Below are 24,982 nucleotides of genomic sequence, written 5' to 3'. Positions count from 1 at the left end.
GATAGCCAAAGTGATACTGAAAAAGAACAATGTTGTTTAAGCAAAATGTGGTGCCTCCATATAACGGAGTAACTGACACAGGCTGCAGCAAGCATGAATCTCAGCAGCATTACGCTGCTCATGTAAATTCAACTTGCTCTCTCTAATGTCTCTGTGTGTGTGGATATAGGATTATTTACTTAACTGGTCCTTATTGATGGCTGTTTGGGCTGTTTTTTTCTTTCCTTTTGTTTTCTTCAACTTTTTAAGTTCTGGGGTATGTGTGCAGGATGTGCAGGTTTGTTACATAGATAAAATTGTGCTATGGTGGTTTGTGCACAGATCAACCCATCACCTTAATATTAAGTCCAGCATCCATTCACTATTGTTCCTGATGCTCTCCCTCCTCCAACCCCCACCCTGACAGGCCCCAATGTGTGTTGTTCCCCTTTCTGTGTGTCCACGTGTTCTCATCATTCAGCTCCCATTTATAAGTGAGAACATGCGGTGTTTGGTTTTCAGTTCCTGTGTTAGTTTGCTTAGGATAACGGCTTCCAGCTCCAACCATGTCCCTACAAAGGACATGATCTCATCCTTTTTATGGCTGCATAGTATTCCACATTTTCTTTATCCAGCCTATTAATATTTTTTAAAAACAGTTTTGTTTAAAAAATTAAGTTCACCTGTAATCTTAAATCAGAATTTCAAAATGTACTGCATTTTATTACATAAAAGTACAATTGGTAAAATGATTTACTACTAAAATTCAAAATGTTTTCGTCTCACTATCATGTAGAAGAATATTACTCTGAACACCTACCTCTTGCTTCACTCAAACAATGTTATAAGTCAACCACAAAGAGCCTCTCCACTTAGATTTTCATTGCGCACCTTGCATTTCAATGTCTTTACTCTTCCATGGAAATGGTCATAAATAATGCCCAACTAATGAAAAAGAATCTATCATAGATCTGATGAAACAATAATGGATCACATGCTTTCACATAAACAATAGGAATGAAGGAACAGCATGAAGTAATTTGAGAATTAAATTACATTTGCTTTCAACAAACTATAATTTTTTCAAGGGAAAACAAATACTTTGTAATTATAACTCTTCAAAAAAAGTCTTCTGTTTCTTTTAAAGTTATATACAAAAAAAAAATCTGACAGTTTTAGCTTTGAATTATTTTCTGTACTCAACACTCTTATTTAGTGTAATGTATGAAGTGTCAGTACCTTAGTTCTTTCTACTGTGAATCCTCTGATGTTTATATAGACTTAATGTTTGATTAAATATTTTTTTCACATTTACTGCATCTGCAAAAGTATCTTTTAGTATGAACTCTCTGGTGTTCTCCATGCTGGAGTTTTTAAACAAATGTGTTTCTACATTCATTTCATCTGTAAGGTTTCTTTGCAACATAAATTCTCTGATGTTCAACAAGGTTTGAACAACTGCTTTGGTGTTTTCCTCTAGTATAAAATGTGTACAATAAGGTTTGTAATACAAGTAAAGGCACTACAATCCTCTTTATATATGTAATGTTTTTCTTCAGAATAAATACTCTTATTCACTTTAAAGGCTTATATTTTCTGAAAGTTTTTTTACAGTAATTACATTTATAATGGTTTCATTAAGTATGAATTCTCTGATTTTGAGTAAGATGTGAGCAGATAGCAATGGCTTTTCCACATTCTTTATATTTGTACAATTTTTCTAAAGTATAAATGCTTTTGTGTGCAATAAGGCATGAACATTAATTAAAAGTTTTGCCACATTATTTATATTTGTAAGGGTTTTCTTTAGTATGAATTATCTTACATACAGTAAGGTGTGACATCCATTTAAAGGCTTTGCCACGTTCTTCACATTTCTAGGATTTCTCACCAGTATAATTTATGTTTAGAAAAGCATGAGGTGTGGTTAAAAGCTTTTCCACATTTTTCAGATTTGTAGAGTTTATCTCCGGTATGAATTATCTTATGTTTAAGGACCTTTAAAATGCTTTGCCATATTCAATCATAGGGTTTCTCTCCAGTATGAATCTCTTATGTATAATAAGAGTTGAAGACTGGTTAAAAGCTTTACCACATTCTTTGCATTTGTAGGGTTTTTCTCCAGCACGAATTATCTTACGTTTAGTAAGGCTTGAGATGCACTTAAAAGGCTTTGTCACATCCTTTACATTTATAGGGTTTCTCTCTACTATGAATTCTCTTATGTTCATTAAGGTTTGAAGACCAGTTAAAGGCTTTGCCACATTATTCACATCTGTAAGAATTCTGTCTAGTATGACTTCTCTGACGTTGAGTTAGGTGTGAGAGCACGTGAAATAATTTGCCACATTCTTTTTTTTGTTTTTTTTTTTTGAGATGGGAGTCTTGCTCTGTCACCCAGGCTGAAGTGCAATGGCGCGATCTTAGCTCACTGTAACTTCCACCTCCTGGGTTCAAGCTATTCTCCTGCCTCGGCCTCCTGAATAGCTAGAACTGTAGGTGCGTGCCACCAAGCCTGGCTAATTTTTTTGTATTTTTAGTGGAGATGGGGTTTCACCATGCTGGTCAGGCTGATCTTGAACTCCTGACCTCAGGTGATCCCAAAGTGCTAGTATTAAAGGTGTGAGCCACTGCACCTGGCCAATTTGCCATATTCTTTACACTTGAAAGGTTTCTCTCCAGTATGTCATGTCTTATGTCTATTTGAATTCGAAAATTTGCTAGAGACTTTCACATATGTATTACATTAAAATATTTTGCTCTGAGTAGTTGACAAATTAACGACATTAATGACATTAATTAAGTCCATTATGACCTCCTTTGTGCACTTTGCACTCACCCACACTTTTACAGCCTTTCCTTAATTGTAAATTCTCATGTTCACATTTTCCATATCTTCTTAGTATCACTTTTGGGAATGAATCTTTTATACCCTGTTTTGGCCAAAGGTCTTGGGTGAAATGAGAACATGTAACTGGGTGTTTCACTACCATCTTGTGTCTCTCCATATTCCAGGGCTCTTTTCTTTGCTCCAGCTTAGAGACAGCAGTACCATTTCTAGGCTTCCAGGGGAGTACTAACATCTTAGCTATGGATTTCCAAAGACCTGCAGGTCACAGGGCCATAGAAGCTGGGCCTCTAGGAGATGATAACACAGCAGTGAAGGTGAGACCTGGAGCTCTGGTCAAATATTTTTTAAAAAGACGGATGCTCATCATATGTACAACTCTATGCCTGCCTATTCATGTGTATTCTCATTGTCTCTCTACCTGTCTCTCTCTCTCTCTCTCTCTCTCACACACACACACACACACGCACACACACACACACACACGATAATAGAGAAGTTTGCGTTTGCTGGGCAAGCAGGACTGAAGTGGCTATTAGCAACTGGTGGTGTGGGTGTGCAGAGGATGGGGGCACCCTCTGGGCTTCAGGTGGGTCACGTGGGGGCCCTGCAGAGGGAATCAGGGTGCCAGCAGGGGCAGGAGGCCTTGAGGATCCTGGGTCTGAGGTAGAACTCTACTAGATGTCCACACACCCACACTACTGACCATCATCCTGCCCACCCCAGCCAGAAACTGCAGGAGAGCCCCTTTCTCTTGCAGTACAAGAGAAAGCCAGCACCCTTTACTGAGAAGGTTTAACATCTTACTTGCTTTAAGGAAGAAATGCTTAAACAAGTTTAGTCATCTATCACAGGGTATATATTGGAGGATACATTCACAGCTGAGAGGCAATACATTGATAACTGGCACGGGTATCCTTGATGGCTTTAGTAATGTGAGTGGGGTAGGAGAGGAGGGGACTTCTTTGGTCCTCAGTGTGAAGAGAAATTTCTTTAGCTTGGGTTTCTGTGAAGTGATGAACCACACTGAGGGGATCTTTGGGCTGAGCTGTCCCTGATCCTAAAACAAGGTCTCTGGAGTTCCTTGAGCATGTGCCATTTATCTTTTATTTTTCCTTTATAGGGAAAACCAAGACCCAGACCTGGAGACCTGATTGAGATTTTTCGAATTGGCTATGAGCACTGGGCCATCTATGTAGAAGATGATTGCGTGGTCCATCTGGCTCCCCCGAGTAAGAGTGAATAGTCTATTGAAATACTGATATTGAAGTTAGCAAAGTAAATAGAAGCACAGTTAATTACTGTGTTCCTCAGTTACTGCCATTCTTTAGCAATGGGACCCCTTGAAGCATGACTGAACCTTTGTTTACTGTGTGACAGAGCTTGGTCTCTGTTCACCAAAAACCAATGAGTGTCCAGGCCTAAGAGTGATACAAGTGTAAAGAGCGTGGCCCAAGTTCCCTGACCTCCTAGAGGGCCCTTTGTTTAAATACACACATTTTAGAACTTGAGCTCCATTTTGTATTGACAAAAGTTGAGCATCTATCCTCATCTTTCTGAGGATTCCCCAAGGAGTGTGCAGATGCTCACACGTTCTGATCGTCATTTGTTTTCTATAGTCCTCAGACACTGCATCTGGCTTCTTGATCACCTTTGGCACCTTGGTCCTCACCTTGTCTCGCTGCTGTTCCAACATGCTCCATGCTGTTTCACCCTAAATGTAGATACAGCCCTCCTTTCATTTCTCACAGCTGCTTAACATATGGCTGAGATTCAATTTGTGTTAATTAAATCTTAGTGGAGATTTGATGGGGGAGGAGGTGATGATAGTAGAGGAAGAGTACAGCAAAATGGGAAACAACTTAAAATTGGGTATCTAGAACTGCTGGTCACAATGGTTATCTCAGGAGATGAGGCCTGATAAGGGTTGGGGTTTGGGAGAGGAAGGGGTAGGCAGACCCTGTGGAATACCATTGAATGCACTTTGAGTGCTGTCTCCTGTGCAGGTATTGCCAGTTCAAAGTTGAATTACAGAAGGGCACTATACCAAAGGCCTTTGGTCCTAACTTGTTTTCAGCTGTCATCCCTGTGTCCTGTCCTCTTCCTCTGGCCCAGTCTCTCACCATGCAGGGATGTTCCCATGGAGCAGAGCCCCTTTCTCATTGCCTCTCTTCTCTGCCCCATCCACTCATACCCTTCCCACTTCTTGTCTCAGAACCTACTCAGAGAATGTAGAAATTCATCTCTTCTTTCCAGACTAAATCCAGGAGTTTCCCTCTTGTACAACCACAGAGATACTTATCAGTTATGTCTTCCCCCACCCCTATCTTGCTCTCTGAAAATGAATTCTGCCATTTCTGTTCCTGAATGCTGAATTATCTATTGCCAGCTTTTATAAAATCAGCAGATTTTCTTCAAATTTGTAAGAAAAGATCATGGAGCACTTCTTGCCCTTGGACAACTTATAAAGGGAAGGGTATACACATTTGCATATCAACATGGTTGTAGCAGTGCTACTTTAAATGACTACCCACCCAGCTTTGGGCAGGTTCCTGACCCTCTTTGAGTCTCTGTCTCATCTCAGGGCTGAATATGATAATGTAGCACCTTTCAAACATTTCTTTTTTCAAAGCTGTGGAACCCTGTTTTCAAACATACCCTTAATGAGAATCCGTGTATTTGAGTAGAGGTCAGTCAAGTGGCTGTAGGTGGAAGCTGGCAGGAGCAGGTGCCATTCAGAGCCCTGCTTGGCTGGCTTCCCCTGTGCCCCTGTGGCAGCTCCAGAGAGAGGCGTGACATGGAACCACCATAATCATGTATGTGATAGCCTTTTACCCATGAGCTGACACTTATATAGAGAGTGCTCTTTACATGTTTGTGAAGATTACTGAAGTCTTCTCAGGAAATGAGACTCAAATCCTAGGACTTGGGTAGGTCAGTGCAACACAGTCTGGGACCACACGGGAAGGTGCTCCAGGAGTTTAATGAGAAAGAGACTCCTGTGCGGGTTGAGAGCAGGGAGTGAGGCGCAGGGCAAAGGGCTTCTCAGGAAAGTTGATTCTCTGCGGTTCTTTGATTCCAACTTCCCCTCTTCTGCCACCCTTCTACTGATGGTGCCAATGAGACTCCAGGGGAAGCAGCTTACTCAGAGTCTTAGACTGTGCTCTGCTTTGCTACTCCTTGTATTTCCCAACCTTTGTTTGTCTTTGGTCTCCAGGTGAGGAGTTTGAGGTGGGCAGCATTACTTCCATCTTTAGCAATCGGGCCGTGGTGAAATACAGTCGTCTGGAGGATGTGCTGCATGGCTGCTCCTGGAAGGTCAATAACAAGCTAGATGGGACGTACCTGCCCCTGCCGGTGGACAAGATCATCCAGCGTACAAAAAAGATGGTCAACAAGATCGTGCAGTACAGCCTGATTGAAGGGAACTGTGAGCACTTTGTCAATGGCCTCAGATACGGCATACCCCGGAGCCAGCAGGTGTGACCCCATTTGCTCTGATGATGGCTTCTTCCAGAGCTTTCTTGGGGTTTGTCATTTCATTAGTGATCAGAATGGCAATCAGGGCTTTCATTATATTATTCGTTATACTGGTAGGGCCTTCTATTTCTGCAGGACTTTATGGTTCAGGAGGTATTTTCACCTTTATTAACCCAGGGAGGAGTAGAAAAGGCACTGGGCTAATAGTAAGACCAGCGGTTGGAGCCCCAGCTCAACTATTAACTAGAGGGGTATCCTTGGTCAAATCAGTATATTTCTGAAAGCTTTTCTTTCTTTTCTTTTTTTCTCCTCTTTCTTTGGAGACAGGATCTCACTCTGTCACCTAGGCTGGAGTGTAATGACATAATCATGGCTCATTGCAGCCACAACCTCCTGGGCTCAGGCCGTCCTCCTGCCTTAGCCTCCTGAATAGCTGGGACTTCAGGTGTGCATAACCACACCCAGTTAATTTTAATTTTTTTTAGAGAGGTGGTTTTGCTATGTTGCCCAGGCTGGTCTTGAACTCCTGGGCTCAAGTGATCCTCCACTTCGACCTCCCAAAGTGCTGGGATTACAGGTGTGAACCACTGTGACTGGCCAAAGACCATTTCTTCCTTAACAAAGCAGGGATAAGCCGAAGCAGATACTCTATTGATAAAATTGCAAACTAGTACCTTGTGGGCCACATCTTGGATACACACACATACACACACATACTTTTTGTTTGAATTACTTGCCAATATTTAAAAATATAGAAATTTTATATAAAATTTTATATAAAAAGATGTAGGTTCTCAGCTTCTGTCTCTCTCTCTTTTTTTTGAGACAGAGTTTTGCTCTGTCGCCCAAGTTGGAGTGCAGTAGCGCAATCTCGGCTCACTGCAACCTCTGCCTCCTGGGTTCAAGCGATTCTCCTGCCTCAGTCTGCCAAGTAGCTGGGATTACTAGGTGTGCGCCACCACGTCTGGCTAATTTTTGTATTTTGAGTAGAAACGGGGTTTTGCCATGTTGGCCAGGCTGGTCTCGAATGCCTGACCTCAGGTGATCCACCCGCCTCGGCCTCCCAAAGTGCTAGATTACAGGCATGAGCCACTGAGCCTGGCCCTCAGCTTTCTTTTTAACATACAATTGATCAGGCCACTGGGCTGGCATTCCTACTTGCTGACACTCTGTAGGGACATGCTGTGGCTTTGCAGGGGATAAGGGGTAGGTATGTCACCCACCTTCCTCACTCACATTACCTGCCTGGCCTATACTGCATTTGGCTCTGTCATTTCCTCCCATATAGAGAAGTAATAAATTCATGTAGTTCAGTGCATGTGAAATAACTTTGAATCCTAAATGTATGTGAAGACTTGGGCTATTCATGTTAATAGGTGATCCTTACTAAAACTCCATGAGATGAGCAGAGAAAGTATTTATTATCACTACTCCCCCTTTTTTTTTGAGACAGAGTCTTGCTCTGTCACCCAGACTGGAGTGCGATGGTTTGATCTCGGCTCACTGCAACCTCTGCCTCCCAGGTTCAAGCGGTTCTCCTGCCTCAGCCTCCTGAGTAGCTGGGACTACAGGTGTACGCCACCATGCCCAGCTAATTTTTGTATTTTTAGTAGAGATGGGGTTTCACCATGTTGGTCAGGATGGTCTCAATCTCTTGACCTCGTGATCCACACGCCTCAGCCTCCCAAAGTGCTGGGATTACAGGCGTGAGCCACCACACCCGACCTATTATCCCCCTTTAAAGAGATGAAAAAAATTAAGGATTAAAAGAAGAACATAATTATTCTATTTTTTTTCTATGTTTCTTCTGTTGTCTAAGCAGATTGGGCTCACATTCCAATGTTAGTCTCTGCTTTTGCCAGCCCATCCTCAGTGACCATTGGCAGCCTCCCTGCTGTGCCCTTTACTTTCTGCACCTTCCTCCTCTCTGCTCTGCATCCTCTCCAGCCTGCACTCCATTCTTGTGAGGCTTTGCTCTAGTGTCAGGGGCTTGATGGGCCCTGGTGTGAGAAACCTCCCATCCCGTGAGAATTTGCACATGAAGACCCCAAGGACTGAGGGCATTACAAGAAGTCCTCTGAAGAAGCTTGGGCCTAGGAGTCATGAGGCCCAAGAACCCAAGAGCTAAGTTTGGACACGAATTCACTGTATGGCTCTGTCCAAGTGAGTTCCGCTCCCTGGCTCTTGGATCCCCTGTTTGTAGAATGAGGGCCTCAGTGGCTGTGGTGCTGTGAGATCCTTTGCCTCTGAGCCCCACACTGGAAGCAGACCCTGGGCCAAATGGCACAGAGGGAGGAAGGGGTTGTCTGTCTCCAACAATCCTGGCTTTTCTTGGTCTCTTGTCACTCTAGGAGTTTTGAAAATATAAGATAGCATGGACTGCTTCTTCTCTTGGGAATAGACTCCAGACAGGCTGGTTGCTGAATGGGTATGGTGGGGTGGAGGTAGGGGAGGGTGCAAGCCTAGGATTGGTACTGATTGTCATGTGAACTGATGTGCTTTGCAGGTAGAGCACGCCCTGATGGAAGGAGCGAAGGCTGCTGGAGCAGCTATTTCAGCTGTAGTGGATAGCATAAAGCGCAAACCAATAACTGCCTGAAGGTGATGAAAACTCCAGCTAGAGGAAGAGTTACTGACACAAGCAAAAAGAACATGTTTCCTTCCCTTGCCTTCTCTCAATGGCTCCGATTAAGAAAATTGTGAACTTCTGGAAGAATCTACAATGTATCTAATTACCCTTCCAGAAATACATCCAATATATACGAGCATAGACCCACAGACTCTCAGGATGGGAAGGATCTGGTATCTAGTGTGTATCTCTTATGCGCCAGGCACTGTGCTAGGCATTTCATATACGGATTTAATTTCACTCTCTTTGTAGGATGGGACCTTGCTTGTTTCTTAGGCTGACCTTGGTCTCTGATGCTTGAGTGCCATCAGAAACATCCCAGAAACCTCTGCTTGAATATTTCCAGCAACGAAGATGTCTTTTTCCAGATGTTCTTTTTATTTAACTAAAATGCCTCTAGCTTCTTTCCATTTATGATAATCCTGCCCTTTTCAACCCACAGTGTAGCTCAGAGGAGGAGGACCTTAAGAAAAACTGAGATTCGTTATTCAGGGCCCACTGTACCTTAATCTAGAAACACATATCCCAAGAAATATTTTCTTTTTAAAATTATACATCAACTTTATGCCTTATTGTTTAAAAATCTTCTATCAAAAGTGTCATCGATAAGACAATTTATCTTGCTTTTGTACCTCATAATTACCCTAAAATGTGAAGTTTCTAGTCTCACTGATTTCAGATGAATATTTAAAATAATTTGATAAGTTTAATCAATTGAACTCTACTGTGTGAGTGAGGGAGAGAAAGGAGTTATTTTTGTGTTTTGAAGAAAGTTGACAGGATGGAAGATCTGAAATTATGGCTGGGGATTGTAGTGATAGCTGGTAGCTGAAGCCACCCAAAAAAGCTAGAGAAGTGTTCTCTTATGCCTCCAGAGATACCTAGAAAATATGAAGAATGTGGAAAAGAGCAAGATGGAACCCTCAAAGTGTTTCAGATATGGTCTGTTGGTATCTCCATAAGCTTTTCTCCTATTTGGAGAAAATAGACTCTCACTGAAACTCTTCAATGTTTTTACCCTCCATCCTTTTCTTAGCAATCTAAACTCAATGGCCTCCTGTTCCCCGACACTGCAGTCTGGGCATCTGACTTTGTCTTCCCTCTGCACTCATTTCTGTGAATCATGACCAGGATGAAACTGATATCCCTAGTTCCTCTTCCCCATTTCCTCTCACACTCCCCTGCCTGAGAATCAGTTGAGTTCCCAATACCTCTTCCTTCAGTCTCTATTCATTATATGGTCTAGGTTGAGACTTCCTTGGAAGCAGAACCTGAGTACCAGGAACTCATATTTTATAAAGTATATTTATTCCTTTTGGCTGCAAACTAACCCAGCCATGTTTTAGTGAATGCTTTAATCTGAAGATGACTTTGAGCTCATTGACCATATTAATCTTTCATCAAACAAACTGGATGTTGTTTCATTAACAAAAAACTCCTCCACACCAAGGAGTGTTCAGTAACTTCTGCACAAAGGACTCATCAATCTCTTGCTTATGTTTGGGACAGAAAGACACTTCTCTGGCTTTTTACTGGCTTGAACCCAATGGGACAGAGACTCTCTAGAAAGTTTCAGGGCTCACATTCACTTGTTTGTCCAAAAAATATTTTTGAGTGTCTCCCAAGTGCCAAACCCTGGCTACTCCCACCTTTGCCTGAGCCCATGAGCGGTAGTCTGGGGGCTGGATGTGAGGAGTTTTGAGTTGGCTGGGAAGACACAAGGCACAATGGACATGGGGCAAAGGCCACTTGCTGGACATTGGTCCCTTCCACTTCCAAGCTGTCCATCAGGCTGAGGGATCTGGAATGCATACCCCACACTTTGAAGATGAGGAAGGGAGAGTTTCTTAAAGTGTGTGTGTGTTTCTCTTTCAATCTGTAGTGGTTTCTGCATTTTGAGGTAGAAACAGAAATCTCTTCTTTGAGTGGGACCACTCGGGTGCGGCTTCTTAGTCTTGTTGATATAATAAAGCACATGCCCACTCCTCATGGAGTGGAGAGGAGAAAATTCTAAGGGAAAGTACTCTGAATGCAAATGTTTCTGAGATTAGTTAAACACTAGTCACTTGTTTGTGTGCTTATTTTTCACTTTTTGGGAATGGGTGGGTGATTGGGCCAGTGGTGGTATTGGTTCACTTGGGCATGTCACATGGAGAATCAGAGAACTTGAAAGTGCTGGGTTCCTTCATGGTAGGGAGGCCCAGTACTAGTGACACATGAGCCAGCAGGGGCTGCGCACAATCCAGTTATTTTGCTTAATGATAGAAAAGATGACTTTAGGAAACAAACATCTCTACAGAGATTTTAGAGCCATAAAGGAATCTGGTTTTGCTGCCTAGGGGTGGAGAACATGTCAGCCAGAGATGCCAACTGAAAAAAAGGGAATGGACCCCACCATAGGGGCAGCAGGGCAGAGGCAGCAGGGGAAAAGCCAGAAGGGACCCTTGGGTGACACCAGGAGTAGAAAGAAGCTGCTCTCTAGTTCCCAGTTTTAAGTTATTGTCATATACTCCTCTTTTGTTATCTTCAAGCTTTGTTATTAGCTGTTCTTGGGGAATAAAAGGAGAAGTATGGTTTGTGGTACCCAAAAAGTTTGTAGCTATGGAGAGAAGAGGCTCAGGACCAGTGGTGGTCCATAGGAAACAAGCAGACCAGAGAGGCACCATGTTGGTTGAAAATGTAAGCTACCTTTGGTATCCTCTGGAATATTTTGGGAAAGAACTGGATTTCCTGCAGTCATGCAGGAGTGGGGCTTTGTCAAAGAAGGAAGATTTTAAAGGGAAGGGTGATTCCTGACTCGGTAGGACTTGGGTCCTTATAACCCACATAGGCAAGTACAGCACAAAGGGCATAGGGGCTGGATATATAGCATTCTGGTGATCATAGGCCATTTTGATCTCCACACTTTTCCTCTAGAAACTTCTTATCACTTTAGGAGAACAACCAATGGTAATCCAAACTCTAAGAAGGCTATCTGAGCCACTTAAAGTTCTGTTCTCCCAAAGTTTCTGGTTGCATTATTTTCAAAGCCAACTTTCAGCTGGGCAGAATCTTTACTAGGAATCCAACTATTTGTGAACCCCATGCTGCTGCTTCTTGGCAGACAGCAAAAGTGTATTATTTTTTCCAGGAGTATGGTGGTATTTACTTTGTTTTAAAAATATTCTTGTTGGGGGTTCTGGCAAGGTGGTCAAATAGGAACAGCTCCAGTCTGCAGCTCCCAGTGAGACCTATGCAGAAGGCGGGTGATTTCTGCATTTCCAACTGAGATACCCTGTTCATCTCATTGCGACTGGTTAGACAGTGGGTGCAGCCCATGGAGGGCGAGCATAAGCAAGGTGGGGCATCACCTTACCCGGGAAGTGCAAGGAGCAGGAGGCCTCCCTTTCCCAGCCAAGGGAAGCCATGAGGGACTGTGCTATCCCACCCAGATACTACGCTTTTCCCATAGCTTTTGCAATCCGCAGACCAGGAGATTCCATGGTGAGCCTACACCACCAGGGCCCTGGGTTTCAAGCACAAAACTGGGCGGCTGTTCGGGCAGACACCGAGCCAGCTGCAGAAATTTTTTTTCGTCCCCTGGTGGCGCCTGGAACCCCAGAGAGTCAGAACCGTTCACTTACCTGGAAAGGAGGCTGAAGCCAGGGAGCCAAGTAGTCTCGCTCAGCAGGTCCCACTCCCATGGAGCCCAGCAAGCTATGAATCACTGGCTTGAAATTCCTGCTGCCAGCACAGCAGGAATTGACCTGGGATGTTGACCTGGGATGATTGAGCTAGCAGAAGACAAGAAAAAAGTAACATCAGAGTGGAACTGAAGGAGACAGAGACACAAAAAACTTTTCAAATAATCAGTGAATCCAGGGGCTTTTTTTTTTTTTTTGAAAAAATTAATGAAATAGGCTGCTAGCTAGACTAATGAAGAAAAGAGAATAATCAAATAAACACAATAAAAAATGATATGGAGTTTCATTTGCATCCGTGTGAAGAGACCACCAAACAGGCTTTATGTGAGCAACAAGGCTGTTTCACCTGGGTGCAGGTGGGCTGAGTCCGAAAACAGTCAGCGAAGGGAGATAGGGGTGGGGCCGTTTTACAAGATTTGGGTAGGTAAAGGAAAATTACAGTCAAAGGGGGGTTGTTCTCTGGTGGGCAGGGGTGGGGGTCACAAGGTGCTCAGTGGGGGAGCTTTTTGAGCCAGGATGAGCCAGGAGAAGGAATTTCACAAGGTAATGTTATCAGTTAAGGGAAGGACTGGCCATTTTAACTTCTTTTGTGGTGGAATGTCATCAGTTAAGGCAGGAACAGGCCATTTAAATATCACTTCTTTTGTGATTCTTCAGTTACTTTAGGCCATCTGGATGTATACATGCAGGTCATAGGGGATATGATGGCTTAGCTTGGGCTCAGAGGCCTGACATTCCTGTCTTCTTATATTAATAAGGAAAATAAAACATAATAGTGTTGAAGTGTTGGGGCGGCGAAAATTTTTGGGGGTGGCATGGAGAGATAATGGACGATGTCTGTCGGGGCTGCTTCGAGCGGGATTAGGGGCGGCACGGGAACCTAGAGTGTGAGAGATTAAGCTGAAGGAAGATTTTTTGGTAAGGGGTGATATTGTGGGGTTGTTAGAAGAAACATTTGTCGTGTAGAATTATTGGTGATGGCCTGGATATGGTTTTGTATGAACTGAAAAATTAAATGGAATAAGAGAAGGAGAAAAACAGGTATTAAAGGACTAAGAATTGGGAGGACCTAGGATGTCTAATTAGAGAGTGCCTAAGGGGGTTCAGCATAATTACTTGCTTGGTTGGCAAGTTTTTGGGCTCTATCCTTGAGTTTTTTTATGTTGTCATACACCAGGCCAGATTGATTTAGGTAAAAACAACACTCTTCATTTAAGAATATACAGTCTTCGTTTTTCAGTAGTGAGTAAGTCAAGGCCTCAGTGGTTTTGGAGGACAACTGCAGCTAAAGAGTCAACTTAGGCCTGGAGGACTGATAAAGTTTGTGATATGTCTGTGATGCTAGCAGAGAAGTCATTAGAGAGGCTACAGAAGGTCATGACAGAGGTTGAAATGCCTGTTATTGCAGTACCGAGAGCAATAGTGGAGGCAGAAAGTCCTAAACCGACAAGCAAGGGAATCAGTGGAATAACTTTTTTGTCGTGTTGGTGTCATGAGGGGAACAGGGAACTCTTTGGTTCTATTTGCAAATTGAATTTTGGGGGTAAGGAAAACTAGTGTGCATGTGCCTGTCCAATTAGCAGGTAGACACATGTAGGTAGAGGATCCACAGAGGAAAAAGAGACTTTGTGTGAGGCAAAACTGGAGATGCAAAGTAAAAAGATGAGAAGGAGGGCTGAAAGGGGTGTCTTTTACCTAGACTCCTAGGGATCGAGCTAGGGCGGCAGCCATCAGAGGTTGTAATGGGGACTGATGGGGTAACGGCATAGAGGGGAAGGTTTGATTTTCATGGTGTAGGAGAAAACGTTGAGTGTCTATGAGCAAACTTTCACTGTTATTTACGGGGCTGGGTATAAGCAAACAAGAAGAGGGCCTGGGAGGAGAGTCCGACGAGCAAGGGGAAGGTAGCCAAGGATGGAGTGAAATACAGGGTAAGTGTCTTCCTAAGCAATAATTACTGCTAATGTTTTTAAGTTTGCCAGTATTGATAGAGGGCTTGTCTGTAATACAGAGCTGGAAGGCTCCAATTGTTTCAGTGATGTGCGTAGTTGGGCTTTGGAGATGAAGAGTAAAGGAACATCGAGAAGGTGAAAGGTTACCTAGGGGAATTCCAGTGGGTCTTTGCCAAGATATACATAAAGGAGCAGCCACAGGAATAGTAGTTTGTGTTGTGAGAGGTCTAAATATGGGGGGAGTAGGGTTGATATAAGGAGAAAGGTTTTTTAAGTAAGTGCGGAGGAGGGCGGCAGCTTGCTGATGTGAAATGTCTGGGGAGGTCTTGCTGGACCTGTCTAGAAAGTAAAGAGTTCTTCTGGAGGGTAAAGGTGAGGGCTGTTAAAGGAAGTTCAGAGTGTAGGGAGACAGGAGATGTTGCCTAGTCTGCATGTAAGGTGAGGACAGCTGTGTAGGCGCTGGAAGAAAGGGAAATGCAAAGCCAGCAGTTGTTCACTAAGGAGGGATTAGAAACAGCTAGGAGAGAATGAGTGAGGTTGATAGTGTGGTGGAGGTAGCTGGGGAGAGGTAGAGGGTGGCATAAGAATGGGAATGAGGATAAGAGTGAGTATAAAAGTAAAGAATAGAACTTCATCAGAGTGAAAGTATTGGAGGGTCCCCTGCCAGCAAAGATCATCTATCCTCTCTAAGAGGGAGTTAAGAGTTGCCAGTCCTGGGCAGTGGCAAGTCCCTGAGCTTGATGTGTAGGGAAGGGAGGGGGTTTGAATAATCCCTGAGGAGTAGCAGAATAGCAGATGGAACACTGATAAGTTATTTCCTTGAGGATAGGTTTCCATGATGGAAAGAAAATGAGAGGTTCTAAGAGGCGGGCTGGTGGCTTTTACTATAGCATAGCCTGCCTTTGCTGATGTGTGGCGATTAGGCCTGGTGGAACTACCATCAATAAACTAAATGTGATCAGGGTAAGGAACAGGGAAGAAGGAAATATGGGGAAATGGGGTGAATGTCAGGTGGATCAGAGAGATACAGTCATGAGGGTCAGGTGTGGTATCTGGAATAATGTGGGAGGCCGGATTGAAGTCCGGGCCAGGAACAATGGTAATTGTGGGAGACTCAACAAAGAGTGAGTACAGCTGAAGGAGCTGGGGAGCAGAAAGTATATGCATCAGGTATGAGGAAGAAAATAGATTTCAGAAATTATTAGAACTGTAGAGAGTGAGTTGAGCATAGTTTGTGATTTTTAGGGCCTCTAAAAGTATTAAGGCAGTGGCAGCCGCTGCATGCAGACATGAGGGCTAGGCTAAAACAGTAAGGTCAAGTTGTTTGGACAGAAAGGCTACAGGGCACGGTCCTGGCTCTTGTGTGAGAATTCTGACTGCACTAACCATGCCTAGGAAGGAAAGGAGTTGTTGTTTTGTAGAAGGGATTGGGGTTTGGGAGATCAGCCGGACACGATCAGCAGGCAGAGCACGTGTGTTTTTATGAGAATTATGCCGAGATAGGTAACAGATGAGGAAGAAATTTGGGCTTGACTGAAGTAATGGGGGCTGTCTGTGAAGCCTTGCAGCAGTACAGCCCAGGTAATTTGCTGAGCCTAATGGGTGTCAGGGTCAGTCCAAGTGAAAGCGAAGAGAGGCTGGGATGAAGGGTGCAAAGGAATAGTAAAGAAAGTATGTTTGAGATCCAGAACAGAATAATGGGTTGTAGAGTGAGGTATTGAGGATAGGAGAGTATATGGGTTTGGCACCTTGGGGTGGATAGGCAAAACAATTTGGTTGATAAGGCACAGATCCTGAACTAACCTGTAAGGCTTGTCTGGTTTTAGGACAGGTAAAATGGGGGAATTGTAAGAAGAGTTTATAGGCTCTAAAAGGCCATGCTGTAGCAGGTGAGTGATAACAGGCTTTAATCCTTTTAAAGCATGCTGCGTGATGGGATATTGGCATTGAGCAGGGTAAGGGTGATTAGGTTTTAATGAGATGGTAAGGAGTGCATGATCGGTCACCAAGGAGGGAGTAGAGGCATCCTATACTTGTGGATTAAGGTGGGGAGATACAAGGGGAGGATGTGAAGGAGGCTTTGAACTGGGGGAAAAGGTGGCAATAAGGTGTGGCTGTAGCCCAGGAATAGTCAGGGAAGCAGATAATTTAGTTAAAATATCTCGGCCCAATAAGGGAACTGGGCAGGTGGGGATAACTAAAAAGGAGTGCTTAAAAGAGTATTTTCTAAGTTGGCATAAGAGTTGGGGAGTTTTAAGAGGTTTAGAAGCCTGGCCATCAATATCTACAAAAGTTATGGAGGCAAGGGAAACAGGCCCTTGAAAAGAAGGTAATGTGGAGTGGGTAGCCTCCGTATTGATTAAGAAGGGGATGGACTTACCCTCCACTCTGAGAGTTACCTAGAGCATCTGTGATGGTCCTGTAGGCTTCTAAGGTGATTAGGCAGTGTCAGTCTTCAGCTGCTAAGCCTAGAAGATCTGGGAAGGAGTCAGAGAACCTTGGGCCAGAGTTCCAGGGGCTTTGGAAGTGGCTGCCAGGTGAGTTGAACAGTCTGATTTTCAGTGGGGTCCTTCACAGATGGGACATGGCTTTGGAGGAATCCTGGGCTGTGGGCATTCCTTGGCCCAGTGGCCAGATTTCCAGCACTTGTAGCAAGCTCCTGGGGGAGGAGGTTCTGGAGGAACCCCTGGCAGCTGCGGTTCAGGCGTTTGGAGTTCTTGTGTACTGGAGATATGGCTGGGGTTTGTCTCACAGTGGAGGCAAGGAATTGCAACTTAGAAATACATTGCTACTTAGCTGCCTCTACTTTATTATTATACACCTTGAAGGTAAGGTTAATTAAGTCCTGTTGTGGGGTTTGAGGGCCAGAATTTAGTTTTTGTACTTTTATTTAATGTCGGGAGCGGATTGGGTAATAAAATGTATATTGAGAATAAGACGACCTTTTGACCTTTTAGGGTCTAGGGCTGTAAAGCATCTCAGGGTTGCTGCCAAATAAGCCATGAACTAGGCTGGGTTTTTATATTTGATGAAAAACAGCCTAAATGCTATCTGATTTGGGATAAAGAAAAAGGAGCATTAACCTTGACTATGCCTTTAGCTCCAGCCACCTTTTTAAGAGGAAATTGCTGGGCAGGTGGGGGAGGGCTAGTCACAGAATAAAACTGTAAACTGGACCGGGTGTGAGGAGTGGAGGTGATAAAAGGATTATAGGGTAGGGGAGCAGAGGCTGAGGAAGAATTGGGACCTAGCTCAGCCTGGTGAGGAGCAGCCTGGGGAGAGGTCAGATGTGTCTGTAGAAAAGAAGATTGGAAAGACTCAGCGATGCTTTGGGTTGGGACTGAGGGGACAGGTGGGAGGGAAAGAAGCAAGATTTGGGATGAGTTGCATTGGGAGCAGAGACTATGGAGGGACCGACGTGTAAAAGGATGCCTGGACGTCAGGAACCTCAGACCACTTGCCCATTTTATGACAAGAATTATCTAGATTTTGTAGGATGGAAAAATTGAAAGTGCTGTTTTCTGGCTATTTGGAACCACTGTCGAGTTTGTATTGGGGTCAAGGGTGTTGCAGAAGAAAATAAGGCATTTAGGTTTTAGGTCATGTGTGAGTTGAAGAGTTTTTTTTTCACTTGCATCCATGTGAAGAGACCACCAAACAGGCTTTGTGTGAGCAACAAGGCTGTTTATTTCACCTGAGTGCATGTGGGCTGAGTCTGAAAAGTAAGTCAGTGAAGGGAGATAGGGGTGGGGCTGTTTTATAAGATTTGGGTAGGTAAAGGAAAATTGCAGTCAAAGTAGGGGGGTTGTTCTCTGGCTGGCAGGGGTGGGGGTCACAAGGTGCTCAGTGGGGGAGCTTTTGAGCCAGGATGAGCCAGGAGAAGGAATTTCACAAGGTAATGTCATCAGTTAAGGCAGGAACAGGCCATTTTAACTTCTTTTGTGGTGGAATGTCATCAGTTAAGGCAGGAACCAGACATCTGGATATGTACTTGCAGGTCACAGGTGATATGATGGCTTAGCTTGGGCTCAGAGGCCTGACAGTTTTAAGTTCTTGAGAACACAGGCTAAGGGAGAAGGAGGAATGGAGGGTGGAAGCCTACCCATAGTGAAGGAGGCAAGCCCAGAGAAAAGAGAGAGTAGAGACACAGAGAGAAGGGGTGGGGGGTGCTTGCCCCCCAGGAAACATGGAGAGAAGTGGTCGGGGGGTTATTGTCCCCCAGAAAAATGGAGAAGGGGTAGAGACATGGAGAGAAGGGGTTGGGGGTGTTCTTGCCCCCCATAAAAGTGGAGAAAGGGTAGAGAAATGGAGAGAAGGGGTCAGGGGTCAGACACCTCTGAAATGTGGGTGAATAATCAGGCAGGCATCTGTGTATGATTAAACACCAAGGGAAGACTGTCTTCCTGAGTCTGTGACCAGCGCTGGAGTTTTGGGTCCACGGATAAAATGCATCTCCTGTTTCTACAAGAAAAGGAAAGGAACTGAAATTAAGAGAAGGGAGAGATTGAAGTGTGGTGCCAAGATTGAAAGGAGAAAGAGGTTGAGGGATAGTGAGAGAGGTTGGAGAAGGGAGTAGAAAGAGGTCGCTTACTGGATTTAAAATTGGTGTGATGTTCCTTGGGCTGGTCAGTCGGAGGATCTGAGGTCGTAGGTGGATCTTTCTCACGGATCAAAGAGCAGGAGGACAGGGGATTGATCTCACAAGGGAGGTCCCCTGGTCCAAGTCACGGCACCAAAATTTCACTCGCTTCTGTGTGAAGAGACCACCAAACAGGCTCTGTGTGAACAACGAGGCTGTTTCTTTCACCTGGGTGCAGGCAGGCTGAGTCTGAAAAGAGAGTCAGTGAAGGGAGATAAGGGTGGGGCTGTTTTATAAGATTTGGGTAGGTAAAGGAAAATTAAAGTCAAAGGGGGGTTCTCTGGCAGGCAGGAGTGGGGGGTCACAAGGTGCTCAGTGGGGGAGCTTTTTGAGCCAGGATGAGCCAGAAGGAATTTCACAAGCTAATGTCATCAGTTAAGGCAAGGACAGTTTTGCAGTGGAATGTCATCAGTTAAGGCAGGAACAGGCAATTTAAATATCACTTCTTTTGTGATTCTTCAGTTACTTCAGGCCATCTGGATGTATACATGTAGGTCACAGGGGATATGATGGCTTAGCTTAGTCTCAGAGGCCTGACATACAGGATATCACCACTGGTCCCACAGAAATACAAACTACCATCAGAGAATACTAGAAACACCTCTATGCAAATCAACTAGAAAATCTAGAAAAAATGGATAAATTCCTGGACATATACACCCTCCAAAGACGAAACCAGGAAGAAGTTGAATCCCTGAATAGACTGATAACAAGTTCTGAAATTGAGGCAGTAATTAATAGCCTATCAACCAAAAAAAGCCCAGGACCAGATGGATTCACAGTCGAATTCTACCAGAGGTACAAAGAGGAGCTGGTATCATTCCTTCTGAAACTATTCTAAACAATAGAAAAAAAGTGATTCCTCCCTAACTCATTTTATGAGGCCAGCATCATCCTGATTCCAAAACCTGGCAGAGACACAACAAAAAAAGAACATTTCAGGCCAATATCCCTGATGAACATTGATGTGAAAATCCTCAATAAAATACTGGCAAATCAAATCCAGCAGCATATCAAAAAGCTTATTCACCATGATCAAGTTGGCTTCATCCCTGGGATGCAAGGCTGGTTCAAATACACAGATCAATAAACGTAATCCATCACATAAACAGAACCAATGACAAACACCACATGATTATCTCAACAGATGCAGAAAAGGCCTTCGATAAAATTCAACACCCCTTCATGCTAAAAACTCTCAATAAACTAGGTATTGATGGAACATATCTCAACATAATAAGAGCTATTTATGACAAACCCACAGCCAATATTGTACTGAATGGGCAAAAGCTGGAAGCATTCCGTTTGAAAACTGGCACAAGGCAAACACACCCCTTCTCACCACTCCTATTCAACATAGTATTGGGACTTCTGGCCAGGGAAATGAGGCAAGAGAAAGAAATAAAGGGTATTTAAACAGGAAGAGAGGAAGTCAAATTGTCTCTGTTTGCAGATGACATGATTGTATATTTAGAAAACCCCATTGTCTCAGTCCCAAAACTTCTTTTTTTTTTTTTTTATTGATCATTCTTGGGTGATTCTCACAGAGGGGGATTTGGCAGGGTCATAGGACAATAGTGGAGGGAAGGTGAGCAGATAAACAAGTGAACAAAGGTCTCTGGTTTTCCTAGGCAGAGGACCCTGTGGCCTTCCGCAGTGTTTGTGTCCTTGGGTACTTGAGATTAGGGAGTGGTGATGACTCTTAATGAGCATGCTGCCTTCAAGCATCTGTTTAACAAAGCACATCTTGCACCGCCCTTAATCCATTTAACCCTGAGTGGACACAGCACATGTTTCAGAGAGCACAGGATTGGGGGTAAGGTCATAGATCAACAGGATCCCAAGGCAGAAGAATTTTTCTTAGTACAGAACAAAATGAAAAGTCTCCCATGTCTACTTCTTTCTACACAGACACAGCAACCATCCGATTTCTCAGTCTTTTCCCCACCTTTCCCCCTTTTCTATTCCACAAAACTGCCATTGTCATCATGGCCCGTTCTCAATGAGCTGTTGGGTACACCTCCCAGACAGGGTGGTGGCCTGGCAGAGGGGCTCCTCACTTCCCAGAAGGGACGGCCGGGCGGAGGCGCCCCCCACCTCCCTCCCGGGTGGGGCGGCCGGCCGGGCGGGGGCCGACCCCCCACCTCCCTCCCGGACGGGGTGGCTGGCCGGGCGGGGGCCGACCCTCCACCTCCCTGCCAGATGTGGCGGCTGGCGGGGTGGGGGCCGACCCCCCACCTCCCTCCCAGACGGGGCGGCTGCCGGGTGGAGACGCTCCTCACTTCCCAGACAGGGTGGCTGCCGGGCGGAGGGGCTTCTCACTTCTCAGACGGGGCAGCTGCCGGGCGGAGGGGCTCCTCACTTCTCAGACGGGGCGGTTGGGCAGAGACGCTCCTCACCTCCCAGACGGGGCGGTGGGGCAAAGGCGCTCCCCACATCTCAGACGATGGGTGGCAGGGCAGAGACGCTCCTCACTTCCCAGACTGGGCAGCCAGGCAGAGACGCTCCTCACTACCCAGACGGGGTGGCGGCCAGGCAGAGGCTGCAATCTCGGCACTTTGGGAGGCCAAGGCAGGCGGCTGGGAGGTGGAGGTTGTAGCGAGCCAAGATCATGCCACTGCACTCCGGCCTGGGCACCATTGAGCACTGAGTTAACGAGACTCCATCTGCAATCCCGGCACCTCGGGAGGCTGAGGCTGTCGGATCACTCGCGGTTAGGAGCTGGAGACCAGCCCGGCCAACACAGCGAAACCCCGTCTCCACCAAAAAAATATGAAAACCAGTCAGGCGTGGCGGCGCGCGCCTGCAATCGCAGGCACTCGGCAGGCTGAGGTGGGAGAATCAGGCAGGGAGGTTGCAGTGAGCCGAGATAGCAGCAGTACAGTCTAGCTTCGGCTCGGCATCAGAGGGAGACCATGGAAAGAGAGGGAGAGGGAGACCGTGGGGAGAGGGAGAGGGAGCCCAAAACTTCTTAAGCTGATAAACAACTTCAGCAAAGTCTCAGGATATAAAATCAATGTGCAAAAATCACAAGCATTCTTATACACCAATAATAGATGAACAGAGAGGCAAATCATGAGTGAACTCCCATTCACAATTGCTACAAAGAAAATGAAATACCTAGGAATACAACTTATAAGGGATGTGAAGGACCTCTTCAAGGAGAACTACAAACCACTGCTCAATAAGAGAGGACACAAACAAATGGAAAAACATTCCCTGCTCATGGATAGGAAGAATCAATATCATGAAAATAGCCATATTGCCCAAAGTAATTTATGGATTCAATGTTATTCCCATCACGCTGCCATTGGCTTTCTTCATGGAATTAGAAAGAACTACTTTAAATTTTATATGGAACCAAAAAAGAGGCTGCATAGCCAAGACAATCCTAAGCAAAAAGAACAAAGCGGAAGGCATCACACTACCTGACTTCAAGCTATAATAAAAGGCTACAGTAACCAAAATACCATGGTACTGGTATCAAAACAGATATATAGACCAATGGAACAGAACAGAGGCCTCAGAAATAACATCACACATCTACAAATATCTGATCTTCAGCAAACCTGACAAAAACAAGCAATGGGGAAAGGATTTCTTATTTAATAATTGGTGCTGGGAAAGCTGGCTAACCATATGCAAAAAACTGAAACTGGATCCCTTCCTTACACCTTATACAAAAATTAACTCAAGATGGATTAAAGACTTAAACATAAAACCTAAAACCATAAAAACCCTAGAAGAAAACCTAGGCAATACCATTCAGGACATAAGCATGGACAAAGACTTAATGACTACAACACAAAAAGCAATTGCAACAAAAACTAAAATTCTAAAATTGACAAATGGGATCTAATTAAACTAAAGAGCTTCTGCACAGCAAAGGAAACTATCATCAGAGTGAACAGGCAACCTACAGAATGGGAGAAAATTTTTGCAATCTATCCATCTGACAAAGGGCTAATATTCTGAATCTACAAGGAACTTAAACACATCTACAAGAAAAAACAAACAACTCCATCGAAAAGTGGGTGAAGGATATGAACAGACACTTCACAAAAGAAGACATTTATGTGGCCAACAAACATATGAAATAAAGCTCATCATCACTGGTCTTTAGATAAATGAAAATCAAAACCACAGTGAGATACCATCTCACGCCAGTTAGAATGGTGGTCATTAAAAAGTCTGGGAACAACAGATGCTGGTGAGGATGTGGAGAAATAGGAAAGCTTTTACACTGTTTCCTGGGAGTGTAAATTAGTTTGACCACTGTGGAAGACAGTGTGGCAATTCCTCAAGGATCTAGAACCAGAAATACCATTTGACCCAGCAATCCCTTTACTGAGTATATACCCAAAAGGTTATAAATCATTCTGCTATAAGGACACATGCACATGTATGTTTATTGCAGCATTATTCACAATAGCAAAGACTTGGAACAAATCCAAATGCCCATCAATGTTAGAATGGATAAAGAAAATGTAGTAAATATACACCATGGAATCCTATGCAGCCATAAAAAAGAATGAGTTAATGTCCTTTGCAGGGACATGGATGAGGCTGGAAACCATCATTCTCAGCAAGCTAACACAGGAAGAGAAAACCGAACACTGCATATTCTCATAAGTGGGAGATGAACAATGAGAACACTTGGACACAGGGAGGAGAACATCACACACCAGGCCTGTCAGGGGGTGGGCAGAAAGGGGAGGGGGAGCATTAGGACAAACGCCTAATTCATGCAGGGCTTAAAACCTAGATGACGGGTTGATAGGTGCAGCAAACCACCATGGCACATGTATAGCTATGTAACAAACCTGCATGTTCAGCACATGTATCCCAGAACTTGAAGTAAAAAACAAAAACATGTAATTAGTGTTTTCAAAATATCTTATACTTTACAAAATATTTCTACATACTATTTTGTTTTCCATTGCAAAGTTTTTACTTAAAAATGATAGTGAAAAAAATATTCCTGGTAATTCAGATTATTCAGTTTTCTAGGTGAAATATAAAAAGATCAATTTTTATATTTGTTTAAAAAATATTAAATTTCAACTTCAAAGCTAAAACATTTCTGAGTTTATAAAAATATGGGGGATGCTTAGTAAATGATTAATTTTTGGTACTTCAAAAAGAAGCTTTGCTTCAAAAAGAAGGGCTTTTGAAAACAAATAAGTGGATGCCACAGGTTTCCTGTCTTTTTGTCCTAATGAAAGGTGGCTGCCTCCAGCTTTGCCTGAACCCATGAGCTGTGGTCAGAGTTGGCTGTAGGTTCTGTGTTGGAAAGATGAGGAACTGTAGCCTCCACTGATTTTCCAGAGCTACACTTTTCTTTTGCAGCGGAACCCCGTCTTCTGGAGTGTACCAATGAGCTGCCCAATGTGAAAAAGGGATAAAATAAATGCAGCAGCTCCGATTGAAAGTGGCAGAGGCACCTGTTAGATTGGAAGCCTTCATTGACATGCTTTGCCAACAAAGAGTCAGTAGGAATAAAATAATGACAACAGTGGTGACATTCAAGTGTTCCCACTGTGCCAGGCACTGTTTTGCACATTTTAGAAACAACTCGATGAGGATATTCCCTCACTCCATGGCTATGTGTTCATCTCCATTATTTCTACTATTGCAGACTTTGTGGCCCTCTTCAACAGACTCCCCCTTCAACCAGCTTTGGCGGTGCTTTAACTGAGTGAACATTTATAGAATAAGGAAACTGAAATAAAGTGCTGATTCACAATGGACCAAGAGAAAAACAGAGGAAAT

General features: G+C 44.1%; 1 protein-coding gene across 6 annotated transcripts in view; it reads left to right on the top strand.

The window, feature by feature from the left end:
• The window catches only part of PLAAT5 (phospholipase A and acyltransferase 5), a 28,294-nt gene extending 18,758 nt beyond the window's left edge, over positions 1 to 9,536 (top strand). For 3 of the 6 annotated variants that reach the window (XM_019035701.4, XM_019035702.4, XM_019035700.4), the window contains exons 4-7: positions 2,995 to 3,144; positions 3,951 to 4,059; positions 6,045 to 6,307; positions 8,814 to 9,072. In XM_019035701.4, the coding sequence (XP_018891246.3) occupies positions 2,995 to 3,144; positions 3,951 to 4,059; positions 6,045 to 6,307; positions 8,814 to 8,906 (615 nt within the window). In that variant the 3' untranslated portion in view covers positions 8,907 to 9,072. Of the gene's footprint in view, positions 1 to 2,994; positions 3,145 to 3,950; positions 4,060 to 6,044; positions 6,308 to 8,813 lie in introns of all 6 variants that reach the window. The other 3 variants (XM_019035705.4, XM_019035703.4, XM_019035707.4) reach the window with 2 other exon arrangements.
• The last annotated feature ends 15,446 nt before the right edge of the window (positions 9,537 to 24,982 follow it).

The sequence above is a fragment of the Gorilla gorilla genome, chromosome 9 (assembly GCF_029281585.2).
Source record: "Gorilla gorilla gorilla isolate KB3781 chromosome 9, NHGRI_mGorGor1-v2.1_pri, whole genome shotgun sequence".
Lineage (NCBI taxonomy): Eukaryota > Metazoa > Chordata > Mammalia > Primates > Hominidae > Gorilla > Gorilla gorilla.
This window is presented reverse-complemented; position numbering and strand designations above follow the sequence as displayed.